General features: G+C 52.3%; 6 protein-coding genes across 6 annotated transcripts; 4 read left to right on the plus strand and 2 right to left on the minus strand.

Annotated features, from left to right (window-relative positions):
* Window positions 1-565: 565 nt before the first annotated feature.
* On the plus strand, window positions 566-1,387 carry PG998_007395 (emp24/gp25L/p24 family/GOLD-domain-containing protein; the record flags this gene model as incomplete). The annotated part of the gene is made up of 4 exons (XM_066874211.1): window positions 566-718; window positions 795-983; window positions 1,045-1,320; window positions 1,364-1,387. 4 exons carry the CDS (start codon window positions 566-568, stop codon window positions 1,385-1,387), a joined length of 642 nt encoding a protein of 213 aa, XP_066730156.1.
* A 659-nt stretch (window positions 1,388-2,046) lies between these two features.
* Window positions 2,047-3,786, plus strand: PG998_007396 (SKIP/SNW domain-containing protein; the record flags this gene model as incomplete). Its single annotated transcript, XM_066874212.1, has 1 exon — window positions 2,047-3,786. The coding sequence occupies one exon, from the start codon at window positions 2,047-2,049 to the stop codon at window positions 3,784-3,786; it is 1,740 nt and encodes a 579-aa protein (XP_066730157.1).
* A 2,057-nt stretch (window positions 3,787-5,843) lies between these two features.
* Window positions 5,844-7,475, plus strand: PG998_007397 (glycoside hydrolase family 16 protein; the record flags this gene model as incomplete). Its single annotated transcript, XM_066874213.1, has 4 exons — window positions 5,844-6,489; window positions 6,547-6,647; window positions 6,709-7,253; window positions 7,316-7,475. The coding sequence occupies 4 exons, from the start codon at window positions 5,844-5,846 to the stop codon at window positions 7,473-7,475; spliced, it is 1,452 nt and encodes a 483-aa protein (XP_066730158.1).
* A 619-nt stretch (window positions 7,476-8,094) lies between these two features.
* Window positions 8,095-8,821, minus strand: PG998_007398 (mitochondrial import inner membrane translocase subunit TIM22; the record flags this gene model as incomplete). The annotated part of the gene is made up of 3 exons (XM_066874214.1): window positions 8,095-8,457; window positions 8,538-8,633; window positions 8,744-8,821. The coding sequence occupies 3 exons, from the start codon at window positions 8,819-8,821 to the stop codon at window positions 8,095-8,097; spliced, it is 537 nt and encodes a 178-aa protein (XP_066730159.1).
* A 313-nt stretch (window positions 8,822-9,134) lies between these two features.
* PG998_007399 (uncharacterized protein) lies at window positions 9,135-9,615 on the minus strand (the record flags this gene model as incomplete). The annotated part of the gene is made up of 2 exons (XM_066874215.1): window positions 9,135-9,452; window positions 9,499-9,615. The coding sequence occupies 2 exons, from the start codon at window positions 9,613-9,615 to the stop codon at window positions 9,135-9,137; spliced, it is 435 nt and encodes a 144-aa protein (XP_066730160.1).
* A 1,791-nt stretch (window positions 9,616-11,406) lies between these two features.
* On the plus strand, window positions 11,407-12,692 carry PG998_007400 (uncharacterized protein; the record flags this gene model as incomplete). The annotated part of the gene is made up of 4 exons (XM_066874216.1): window positions 11,407-12,242; window positions 12,265-12,404; window positions 12,451-12,540; window positions 12,601-12,692. The coding sequence occupies 4 exons, from the start codon at window positions 11,407-11,409 to the stop codon at window positions 12,690-12,692; spliced, it is 1,158 nt and encodes a 385-aa protein (XP_066730161.1).
* Window positions 12,693-12,776: the final 84 nt, after the last annotated feature.

Consider the following 12,776-nt stretch of genomic DNA (forward strand, 5'->3'; position numbering starts at 1 on the left):
GTGAATTCAGTAGAGTAAGTCGAAGCTTTGGAGAAGTAATCGCATGGGAAGGGGATGATTCCATCTCTTAGACCCACACGTAATCTGCATAGCTTTCTCGGGAAAGGGGACAATGGTAGCAGTGACGACAGGGACTTGCGGCGACCCGGGGAAGTGCCACAGCTGGGAACCCAAGCTCCCCGTATTCGGGGCGGTATGATTGGTCGGTTAGGGGAACTGTAGGCACTTGTGGCTTGAAGAGGGGGGGCCGCCAAGCTTTCAGGCCGTTTACTAACGCAAACTCTCCGTCATTGCGCCTGTGTGCTGTCTGACGCAGCTAGCAGCTGCTTGATCGACACGGCCGCTCCATTTTATTTTCAAGCTTGGCACCTGAGCCTGGTCCCCCAGGGATTTACGATGACCCGTGCCGGACTGCCAGGAAACTTCCATAGCGTGGCCGCATCGCAATGCCCACTGGTGTACCCACTGTTGGCTCGATTGCCTGCACCCTATTTGGGAATCGCGACAAGCTGTCCAGAAGTTGGGATTTGCATCAAGACAACCACCACCACATCATCCAACTACCATGAGGGCCACACTTCTCTCTGTCGGGCTCATTGCCTGGCTTACCTCGGTGGTTTCCGCAACCGCCCTCACTTATAAGCTCAATGCGCACGAGAAAGCCTGCTTCTATGCCCACGCTGAGAAGCCAAACCTCAAGATCGCCTTTTATTTTGCCGTGAGTTCGCCCGCTCCCAGCAATGAAGAAAGAGAAAGAGGCATTTGGATTTGGAGTCTAACATTTTGCGTTCCAGGTGCAATCGGGCGGTTCGTTTGATCTTGATTACGAAGTGACTGGACCCGAAGACAAGGTTATTCTCGATGGCGAGAAGGAACGACAGGGCGATTTCGTCTTCACGGCACAGAAGGCTGGCGACTACAAGTTCTGCTTCAACAACGAAATGAGCACCTACTCGGACAAAGTCGTCGACTTCGAGATCGCTGTTAGTATTGCCCCCGTGGGCGTAACTACGTTCATGTTGAGCTGACCCTAGGATTCAATAGGTCGAGGACGAAGCTCGAGCTCAGCTGCCGGCCAAGCAAGGCACTTCCCCCGAACAAACATCGGCACTCGAGGAGTCCATCTACAAGGTCTCCGGGCAGCTGTCCACTATTACTCGAAACCAGAAGTACTTCCGCACGCGCGAGAACCGCAATTTCAGCACCGTCCGAAGCACCGAAGGAAGGATTGTCAACTTCAGCTTAATCCAGTGCTGCATGGTGGTCTGTATGGGTGCTTTGCAGGTTTTTGTCGTCAGATTCTTCTTTCAGGCAAGTACCGTCCGTCCCGGCTCGCATGCATTGCCGCTAACCTCAGCAACAGGGCGCCAGAAAAGGTTATGTGTAGACATATACTCAACCACCGAAAGTTGGTATCGGTATTCATTGGTAGCAGCGGCGGCGTACAGAAAACATGGAATTGGTTCAGGACATGATGCGCATGAATATTTGTACTATACCTAAGGCCGTTGGTCTGGCTGGTTGATGCTGTTGCAGGTCATGGTAATGCCTAGCTCTACTGGCGGGTTCAATACACGGAGATATGACAACTTTACTTTGAATCATGACGAAACGTTTGGGCAACTTTTGATGTGCTCAGAAAGCTCCAGGGGCTGTTATATTAGAGCAGCTCATCCACAAGCTGGATGCCATAAGAATCCAGTCTCTGTCCATGGCGAACGGACATTGTTCTGCAAGGTACCTCCCGCAACCACTGTGTCAACTGAAGTAGGTGAAATGGATGCTTGCAATTTAAGCCTATGTGTATTGAAGAAAGTCGCGTCTGTTGACGGTACATGTCGAACTTGATATCTTGCAGACCCGGTGTTTGGCTCGGGGAGCTTGGGTTGAAAGTGGAGCACCAGCCACCCACTTAGCCACGCTTTACGTCCCAATGGGTAGCCAAAATTTAACGTGCCTGCTAACCTTCCTTGCGGCCGACGTCAAGCACCCATTGCACCCATCCTCAACAACGGAGTGCAGCTGTCGTCGCATCACATATTCGCCATGGCATCCATCGCTTCCTCAATCGCCCAAGCGCTCCCTAAGCCAAGGTATACCGGCGAAGATGAAGAAATCCCAATACACGCCCAACAACGCGGTCCGCGAATTGTTGGCGCCGGCCAAATCGACGAGTCTCAGATCGTGCTACGGCGAGCCGGCCCTCCACCCTATGGACAGCGAGCAGGCTGGCGGCCACGGGGCCAGGAAGACTTTGGCGATGGAGGCGCGTTTCCTGAAATTCCCGTTGCCCAATACCCTTTAGATATGGGCAAGAAAGGAGCGGCGACCAGCAACGCGCTCGCGATTCAGGTCGATTCCGACGGAAAAGTCAAATACGATGCTATTGCACGGCAAGGCCACGGCGAGAATCGCATTGTGCACGCGTCCTTCAAAGATCTTATTCCTCTCCGCCAGCGGGCCGACGCCGGCGAGATCGATCTGGCCAAACCGAACGAGGAGCAGATCGCCGAGACCACGGAGCGAACGAAAAACGCCTTGGCCGCCCTCGTCAGCGGTGCCGTTGCCTCGCAAAAGCCTAAGAATGTCAATATCGGCCAGCGAAAAGATCCGACCTTCGTCAAATATACGGCTGGAAACCAGATGGGAGACAGCTCCAGGAAACAGGACAAGATCATCAAGATCGTTGAAAAGCAGCGCGACCCGATGTCACCTCCCCGATTCAAACACAAGAAGATCCCCAGGGGTCCTCCTAGCCCTCCCCCGCCCATCATGCATTCGCCACCGAGAAAGCTCACCGCCGAAGATCAAGAAATGTGGAAGATCCCTCCCCCGGTCAGCAACTGGAAGAATCCCAAGGGTTTCACAGTACCGCTGGATAAGCGTCTTGCGGCCGCCGGCCACGGTCTGCAAGATACCGTGATCAACGACAAATTTGCCTCTTTCTCCGAAGCCCTCTTCATGGCAGACCGCCACGCGAGAGAGGAAGTCAAACAACGAGCTGTCATGCAACAGCGCCTCGCTGAAAAGGAGAAGGCTCAAAAGGAAGAGAACCTTCGTATGCTTGCCCAGAAGGCGAGAGAGGAACGCAACGGTGGCGCCAGCAGGCGGCGAGACTCCAGTGGTTCTCGCGATTCGCGGTCACGGTCTCGCAGCTACAGCCGTTCTGAGTCGGGCTCTGACAGTGATGGTTACGAGGTCCGCGAAAGAGAAAAGGCACGCCAAGAAAGACGTCGGGAAGAAGAGCGAAAACTCCGACAGTCTCGCATGGGCGCCGAACGGAGGATTCAAGTCATGGCTAAAGAGCAAAACCGAGATATCTCGGAGAAGATCGCGCTTGGCCTTGCCAAACCCACACAGCAAGCGGAGACAATGTACGACTCGCGCTTGTTCAACCAATCCAGCGGGTTTGACAGCGGGATCAACGAGGACAACCCCTACGATAAGCCCCTTTTTGCAGCACAAGATGTCATTAGCAGTATCTACAGGCCGCGACAGAACATGGATGACTTCGAAGACGAAGCTGCCGGGGACCAGGAGATGGCCAAGATCCAAAAGTCAAGCCGATATGGTGATGTTTTAGGGAAGGGAACCTTCAAGGGCGCAGAAGACGTTGAGGCCCGGGAAGGTCCTGTACAGTTTGAAAAGGAATCTGCTGACCCTTTCAACGTGGACAAATTCTTGTCTGAAGTTGACCAGAGCTCCTCATCCAAGAGAGGCTACGGACTACAGGACGAGGAGTCGAGGCAACCAAAGCGAGCAAAAGTTGATGAAGACGATGATTAAATTGAGCCTGTTTAGGGATGCAGTTCCACATGTGCAATACAACCTACGGCGTTTGGAGGAGAACGCACAGTCTATAGAGAATACCATACCCAGCCGTTCATACGCAATTTGACGGTAGTTTCATAGAGTCGCCATGCCTCGTAACTCACTTGTAATAGTATTCGGATAGAACGTAGCGAAGAGGTTGATGTGTATCATTTCATGCGGCATCAATATGCATCTACCAACGGAAACTACACCAACCGTGCCCCTGGCCTAAGGGCCGTCTGCATGCATACAAGAAATTACATGGTCGGAAGAGACGTTGGTGGTATAATAAAGTCTTATAACAGCAGTTTAAGGCGTTTCAATGTATTTATTGGACCATAACGTATGCTAGGGTAGAGCAAATTGGGCTGAGTGAGCACAACGCCATTGTGACATAGTGACAGCAGTTAGTTAGGTTCCCCTCTCATCGCCTGTACTGCTACTACTACCCTGTCTGGGTAAGTTTTACTCTGTGGTTTTGCCAAATGTAGCAGGAAAGACGAGTTCCAAGCGGTTGACGTGTTCATGAAGGGTTTGCCTTTTCGTTTCGAACGGTTTTGATGATCGCCGCAGTGAAACGGGTGCGTTGGGTCTTGGTGCCAAGATGAGCGCATCGATAGGGAACTACCGGCTAGACTTGCGACACGTTCCAAGTCGCAGGATCGTTGGCTCGATAAATGGTGTAGTCGGTACTATACCTTTCTCATGCCAGAGCTGCAGCCAGCGCAGTGGTGGTCTAGACTTCTAGACTAGCAATCTGTCGGGGCGCGGGATGCGAACGGTGCCTGTCAATCAGGGCCGTTCGTGGCTTGGCCACTAGACTCTCCGCGAAATGCAAGTGATTCAGGATCGCGGGTGGGCACCAGGGGTCACACGAAGAACCCTTCCCTAGCATTGGTTGCACTGTGATCCTTGTTCAATGGCGTTTTTTTGTTTTTTTGTTTTTTTTTGGTTTCGACGGCGAGGCTCGAAAATCTCTGACCAGAAGTCTGACCTCTATTGTTCCAGCCATGGCTCTCAGATTCGTCATTGACCAGTATACTGAAAGAACAGATGAGATGTGATGAGCTTCATCTGCACCAGCATCGGCCTCATCTCCCCGTTTTTACTGGGCAACCTTATCCGATCACATCGTGAAAGCCATGACCGCATGAAAGAGCGCGCGCCGCAAGTCCCACGGCCGACGGGGCCGACCTGTTTCTGACAGCAATACTACCACCGAAATGGTGGAGTTATTGTCCTTGGCTGCTTGAGAAAATGGGGGTGGTTTGACATTTCCGACTCCTCCAAAGAAGCTTATTCATGCCCTCCGGGGGAGAAGCCGAGGGCATTCTTCTGGGCATTCGACTATATAGATCGACATGTTGGTCGAACCACCATCGCCCATTAATAGACGCCTCCCTCCTCGTCTGCTCGTCTCGTCTCGTCTCGTCTCGTCGTGGATCGACGGTTTCCTCCTTTCACATTTGTTTACATCATCCCTTATACGAAACGATCTTCGTAATGATAATCATTCCATGACCTAATTGTTCTCCATTCTTTCCCAGGTCCGTCGAAGGGCCAAACATCATACAGCGATCAACCCGCGACCTCTGCCAGTTGTCTAAACTTGCAACGCGTCAGCCTCTGAAGGGTGTGTGCCCCAATTTTACCGATTTCGGTTGCCGTATCTTGCTATCTCACCGTCTTCAGTCCCCTTTGGGCCTTTTGAGACAGACGGGTTACTCTGGTGGCTACTCTCGTATTCCAATTGTGTGCAGATACAGTGACATAAACAGGGTGGCCGCTGGACGGGCTAGGGGGGGTGGCATAATAAGGTGTAAGTCGGGTTTCGGAAGAGCCTGCGCTGCGGCAGAAGAGGGAGGGTAGTAGCGACACGCCACACCACCGCACTTGCTGGCTGATGGTGTGTACGTACGTACCTGCACGTAACGTACGGCTGGCGTTGGTTTCGCTTGGTTCTAGCTCGTATTGATTGATAAAAGTTTCTGGGGGGGGTTGACTGCCCAAGGGGGGCCCTTTTCTATCCGATGTCCCTCAACATCAACAGGAACCTTTCCCAGAAAAGTCGTCTGTCAACAACACCCTCGCTGCTGCCAGATAGAAGAGAGCTAGGCTACCAGCCCTTCGAATATTGGAAAGGACCGAAGCCAATACTCCCTCGAGTTGTCCAGCAACCTATCGAAAAGGCCAATTCTTCCACGGCTATATCTGCCAGAGTCGAGGAAATCCGGCTGCCTAATTCCAGTGGGTATAGGTCAACGGCACGGCAACACCAGCCCACTGCTGTGCATCATTCGACTTTCCCAATTGAGAAGGTTCGACCGAACACCTCATTGCACCCAGCTCTTGTCGGTACAAATATGGGTTGGGAGACGCCTCATAATGCTCACGGAGGCCAGGCCGGTCCTACCTCCTTTCAAGTCAGAGACGCCAACGGCCGAGTGGAATTCATCACGGAACCACCCTCCTACGATAACCAAGAGCTGCCACCACGGTCCAACATGAGTCGCTATGTGGGCGTCCAGCCCTGGTATAAGCGGAAGCGAACTTGGATCATTAGCGCTGTCGTCGTTATTGTCGCCATCATCGTGGCCGTCGTCGCCGGCGTTCTAGTCACGAAGGCCAATCGCTACCCGGACTATACAAAAGTCAACTATTCGCTGCAAGATACTTGTAAGTCAACTCGGTCTTGGCAATGCTATTGATGTTCGTCGCTGACCCTGCACATAGACGCTGGCGAGACCTTCTTTGACCAGTTCGACTACTTTACAGGGTTTGATCCCGCACAAGGCTTCGTTCATTACGTGCCCAAGGAGCAGGCCCAGCAATTGGTGAGTGACTCGCGCCTCTGTCTTGGCGATGCTTGGGTATGCCGGCTAACTCGCCAATCAGAACCTCACCTCGGCAACCGAGAAGAGTGCCGTCATGAAGGTTGACACCTCTGTCGGGCCCGGCTCGGTTCCAGATGCGTCGACAGGTCGCTTTTCTGTCCGTGTGTCATCGAAGAAGCAGTACGACAGCGGCCTGTTCATTTTCGATGTCAAGCACACACCGTTTGGCTGCGGCACATGGCCGGCGCTCTGGCTTGTGGACGAGAACGAGTGGCCCAAGAGTGGCGAGATTGATGTTATGGAGGCTGTTAACAAAGCCGACAAGGGCAATCAGATGACGCTACACACCTCCGATGGCTGCGACATGTCGGTCAAGCGCAAGATGACCGGCACGACTCTTCAGAAGGACTGCTTCAACGAGACCAACTCTAACGCCGGATGCGGTGTGCAAGGCAACGAGGCCAGCTACGGCGCCAACTACAACGCTGCCGGCGGCGGCATCATGGCTATGGAATGGCGCAAAGAGGGCATTCGCATGTGGCAGTTTGGCCGGTCCGCCATTCCGACCGACATTACCGCCAAGAATCCTGATCCTAGCTCCTGGGGGTCGCGGCTGCTGACTTCCCCAATACGGGCTGTGACATGGGCACGCATTTCCGCAACCAAAGCATCATTGCCAACATCGACCTTTGCGGTCAGCTCACCAACGCCGTGTACGCTGAAAGCGGCTGTCCGAGTAACTGTACCGACTTTGTGGCCAATAACCCGACCGCATTCAAGGATGCTTTCTGGGAGTTTGGTGCTTTTGAAGTTTATAAAGCATCGTAATGACACGAACAATGGGCCTGAAGGGTTCTGGTTCAAGTTGATTTGGCACGTATGGCAGATTTGTTCGTGTAGGCGCTGTTGGGGGGATATGTATCTACGCTTGGATGGGATGGATAGATTCATGGCATGTCTGTTCTTCACAAGAGGAAGATCACATCGGTATCACTTTCTTATTAGCGAGGCGTTTTGCTGGCGGGTGGTTATGGTGGGAAGACTCGAAAACGTCGATTAGATATACTAGGCTCAGGCAGTCGTATAATTATGATAAAGATGTGCCATGTTGTAATCACCCAGAACCGTCTTAGTTGCACAATGTTTTGCTCTTATAGCAGCCTCTAAACCGAAGTCGTACACGCAGCGCGTATTGGTCCGTACAATCTAACTTGCCAGCTTTCAGCTTCAGCTTCAGACGTATAAGCGGAGATGTATCGTGCAAATTGAACCCCATCTAAGAACGCCTCGATGCTATGCAAACAACCATCCAACGCCATAATACAGGTGAATCAGTGATTCTAGAGCCCCTCCACATCATGATATACAAGCCATCACGGCATTATCGACATTATCGGCACCAGTGTTTTTAGACATGCCAAGCTTTTTCCTTCCTCTTTTCGTTCGTTTACTCCTCGCCAGGACTCCGCATGTAAGCATCGATCGCCAGACTGAACGCCGCAAAGGCCGCGCAGCCGCCGCCTACAGCCATGGGCCCGCCGCCACGCGCGAGGATGCCGCCCGTGAGGCAACCGGCGGCCACGCCATTGGCCAGGTCATTCTTGGCGCGGAACCCCTCGATGCCGCACTCGATGCCGCTGAACATGGCGCCGACCATGCCGAAGTTCTTGGCCATGCCCCACGACCGTGTTCCCATGTCCTTGAAGCCCACGGCGAGCTGCCGCCGCCACGGCATCTGCCCGATCGGTTGGCCCATGGGGCCGGTCGGGCCCGGCGCGCCGGCTGTGTGGTAGGGGGTATCGTAGGACATCTAAAAAATCGTAAAAAGGGCGTCGGTCAGTCATGGCTGCTGCGGGGCTCGTGATGTATGAAGTGAAGGAAGGGACGTACAGATGCCATGAACACTCCGAAGAGACCGCCCATGCCAAAACCCATGACGCCGGATATCGCAGACTTGCCGAAACAAGATTCCATCATGCCTTGCATCTGTGATATTGCATTAGTACTGCTGCTAGGATTTCCCCGCTCCATCTAGGCGCAAAGATGCGCCCTCTGGAGGCGACTCCCGCGATGATGGAGGGGTGGGCAAAACTAACCGCCTTGACGTTGGGATCCATCTGGCTGTTGTAAGCCGGCGCCCTGGGCGCATCGCCAGAGTTTGGCAACCCGTTCATGTTGGTTGGTATGTGGGGTCCTTTATGATGGCAAAGGTTGAAAAAGAGTGACAGCTTCTTTCCCAACGTATTGCGCTTCGAGGTTACTAGAGAAGCGAGAGCTACGCACTGTACCGTAGGGGTGCCGGTGCTTATCGCGATACCTACTAAAGACTGGAAATAATTCTGCCGCAAGAGACCGCGTTTCCTAAAGTAGCGACAACCCTTGAATGTAAGTCAATGATCAGCCACGATTCTCAATTCTATATTGTTGCCTCCATGAGATGCCAAATTCCCAGATCTTTAATAGCGACGGGACTAAACATACTACCTGCTAGGCGACTTGTGTTGAACTGAATGACTTTGAATTCCAATGTGTCCAACGACCCTTGTTGACTTCCAACTTAGTCTTGACGCTTTGCATCTCTGGATAAGCTTTCCGGCAGGCCTCAACATCACCCCCATAACCTTCAGCCTTGAACCACTTAAACATATCGCCCACCGTATCCGACATGGGCATGGGCATCCACACGATGGTGTTGAAAATTGCGTCAGCGTCCGGCTGCGCCAGCTCGTCGCCCACAAGCGTAGGCGCTTTGTTGCGGTACCCGTCGGGGTCTAGGAAGCTTTGCGCCGCGAACCAGCCGATGTCCTGAGTAGCCACAGACTACAGCTTCTTCTGGCCGAGCTGCTCTCACATCTGCGCGAAGCCCTTGCCGTGGATGTCGCCCGGGAAGATGGTCTGTTGCGTTGTTGACCATGTCAGAGTATGGAGTAGTGATTGTCTCTTCCAATCCCCTCGCACTCGCATCCATCGCGGCGGGATCTGATACCAATCACCTAAGCCATCTTGAACTTGGATGTACACTTTGTACTCGTAGACGCAGCGAAGAGCCAGCGGCCCAGGTAGTCTCGCCGCTTCATGCAGGATCGTGCACCAACTCAAGCCATTTGGTATGAGTTCCGTCAGCCATCATTCTTATTACTGCCTTCCTCAGAGGCGATATCTGGGAAGACTATAGTCAGTCATTACCTTTGTAGTGTAGGCAGATAAACCAGTCTGTATACTCGGGGGCTATATGCACATATCACCACGTACACTTCTAGCGCGGAGTTCTTACCCACAAGGCGCTCCATCCATCCTCTTTGCTTGGTCTCAGGCGAAAGAAACGACCCCCCCGCACGATTGTCGTGCACAAGCCCAAATCGCACCAATCTTGCATAACCCAAGTATAAGTCCCCTACCAGCTCAACGCGGTGGCCGGTAACTCTCATGGCAACACTCCGACCGTGGATAGACCGAAGCTTACCCAGACCCCGCTCGATCAGCCAATACCACCCTGCGAAAAAAATGCACACTAGTATATATCCGACGATAAATCTCTCGCTATCATCAAAGGGGATATGGTCTAGGGGTATGATACTTCCTTCGCATCGCTTACAGTACGGGATCTCGAGTCCTATACTGTAGTTCATCCAGAACATCTGGCTTGCTTGGAAGGGGTCCCGGGTTCAATTCCCGGTGTCTCCACGCTTTTTGCTGTTTGTCATGATCTGTCATGAGAATGAGGACAATGTTGCGCACATAATGTCTTTTCTTTTATTCCTTTTACTGTAGACTAGATTATAGCCCTTTGAGTGTGCAGTTTACCTCGTAGTAATGATATACAATCAAGAGGTTATGGCATTTATAAAACTTACATGTCGCGATTAGCTACTATAGTCAGTGGCTTACTTGCAACAGTATAATTATTAACCACCCAAGCTGCTTTTTATTCCTTCTAGTCTATTGCAGATGAAGAGCCAGAAATTGAAACTTGCGTTGTGCGATCGCTTGGATGATTCGCGCAAGGTCTGTTTGCCACAGCGTGCATGTCAATGCCACGTTATGGTTGGAAGGCTCTCGCCAGGAACCCCCTCAATCATCTCAATCATGAACCATCATGAACCAGGAGCAATCGTTACAGATCGTTTGAAAGGCCAGATTACTTACTGCCCAGATTACTTACTGCCCAGATTACTTACTGCCCAGATATTATTCCGGCTTGATCTACCAGATCATATGTCCCTGCCAAAAACTAGTTGTTAACATCCGTTTCCGGCCACCGTCGGGGCAATTCTACAGCTTCGAGGCGCGTTGACTGCAAACTATCGTGGTCATACAGCGAACAACATTTCGATCGCTCCTCTACTAGCCATGTCGAGTCAATGGCTGAAAAATGCTCAGATCTTGCAGTGACGGAACACCCAGAAGGACCGCTGGTGTCACGCGGTGATCGTTGGGGTTAAATGACATCTGCTCATATCACGGCTCATGTACTACATACGCAAGCGATCAACACCTTTGCATTCAAGTAACTCCGGTTCTGTAGGACTCGAGAGGGCCTACATATGAACTTAGTATGACTGGAACGGCTCAGCCGGCGGAGGCCGGGTCTGAGCTTCAAACCCCGCTCTCCACGTCTACCGAACACCATCGGATGTCTCAAGCCTACATGGCTTGGCTGGGGAGAGTGTGTTGAATCGAGGCCAGTTTCTATAAAGCATCCGGCTGCGATCCTTTAGAACGTCTGCTTTGCTCCACAACGATCCACAACCCAGCCAGCATGTCTGCGACCAAGCTACAGCTAAGGACCGCTCTTGGCTTCGTCTATCGGGACGTTCTGCCAAACCCACCCAGAGACTGTACCCCTGATGAGATCCCGGTCATTGATCTCAGTCCTTTGTTCTCAGAAGAGTTGTCGGAGCGCCAGGACGTGGCAGCCCAGATCAGGAAGGCATCTGTAAACACTGGTTTCTTCTACGTCAGGAACCACGGTATCCCTGCCGAGACCATTGCGAAGTGCAAGGAGCAAGGCCTGAGATTCATGCGACAGCCGGCCGAGCAGAAAGATCTCATCTCGTCCAGAAATTGCAGTAAGCATTTCAATGGGTACACGGGGTCGGCCAAGACCAACATATCGCCGACTGAGAGCATCGATATCAGAGAGTCATTCTCGTTTCGGTACTCGCCAGAGCTCGACCCAGACCATCCCATGGACGTATCCGAGCTGCCCGAGGAGGTGAGCCAAGGTATCCAAGGCGAGGATTTCGTCTGGGAAGGTACAGCGCATCTTCCCAATTTCAAGGAGGATTGTGTCGCCTATTGGGCTAGCTGCTTGAGGCTGGCCAGGAAGCTGGTCAGGAGCTTCGCGCTCTCCCTGGACTTAGAGGAACATTACTGGGATGACAAAGTTACACACCCCGGCGCCGACTCGGTCTTTAACTACTATCGCCCGAGAACGGAGCAGGAAACAAAAGACAACTCTGTTGGTCTTGGGAGTCACACTGACCTTCAGATGTTCACGCTTCTATGGCAAGACAACATCGGCGGCTTGCAGATACTATCCAAGGAGGGGCAGTGGATCAAGGTAATGCTTCTAGAGAACAGGACCAACATCCAGTACTGATATGATACCATGAAGGCCCCGCCAATCGAAGGAACCCCTCGTTGTCAACATCGGTGATTACATGATGCGGCTCTGTAACGATATTTACATATCGACAGTCCACAGGGTGACGAACGAGTCACTACTTGAACGGGTGTCAATGCCGTTCTTTTTCGGTAAGCGTCCTGATTTGGCGATCAGGACTGCTGCTCACTGATCTAGGTCTGAACTTCAACTGTGTTGAGGGTGTGGTGCCCTCTTGCATCACCGACAGCAACCCAGCCAAATACGAACCCATATCTGCTGGCGAATGTATGAAGTCCTTTGTTGCTTTCGGCGTGTAGCCCATTTATCTGACTATGTCCACCATAGGGGTCCAGAAACGATTCAAGCAAGAGAGGAAAGCGTTCGACGAGAAAGCGGCGTCATCTATCGCTCCGAGCGCGGTAGTCGTTCAGACTTAGAGGTGATCTCTCTCTATGTGCTTTTTCGTCAAGTCCAATCCATACATAGAATCCTTAGGTAACTTGGTACTTGAATAACATGTG

The sequence above is a fragment of the Apiospora kogelbergensis genome (assembly GCF_038363985.1).
Source record: "Apiospora kogelbergensis strain CBS 113332 chromosome Unknown utg000005l_segment0_segment0, whole genome shotgun sequence".
Taxonomy (NCBI): Eukaryota; Fungi; Ascomycota; class Sordariomycetes; order Amphisphaeriales; family Apiosporaceae; genus Apiospora; species Apiospora kogelbergensis.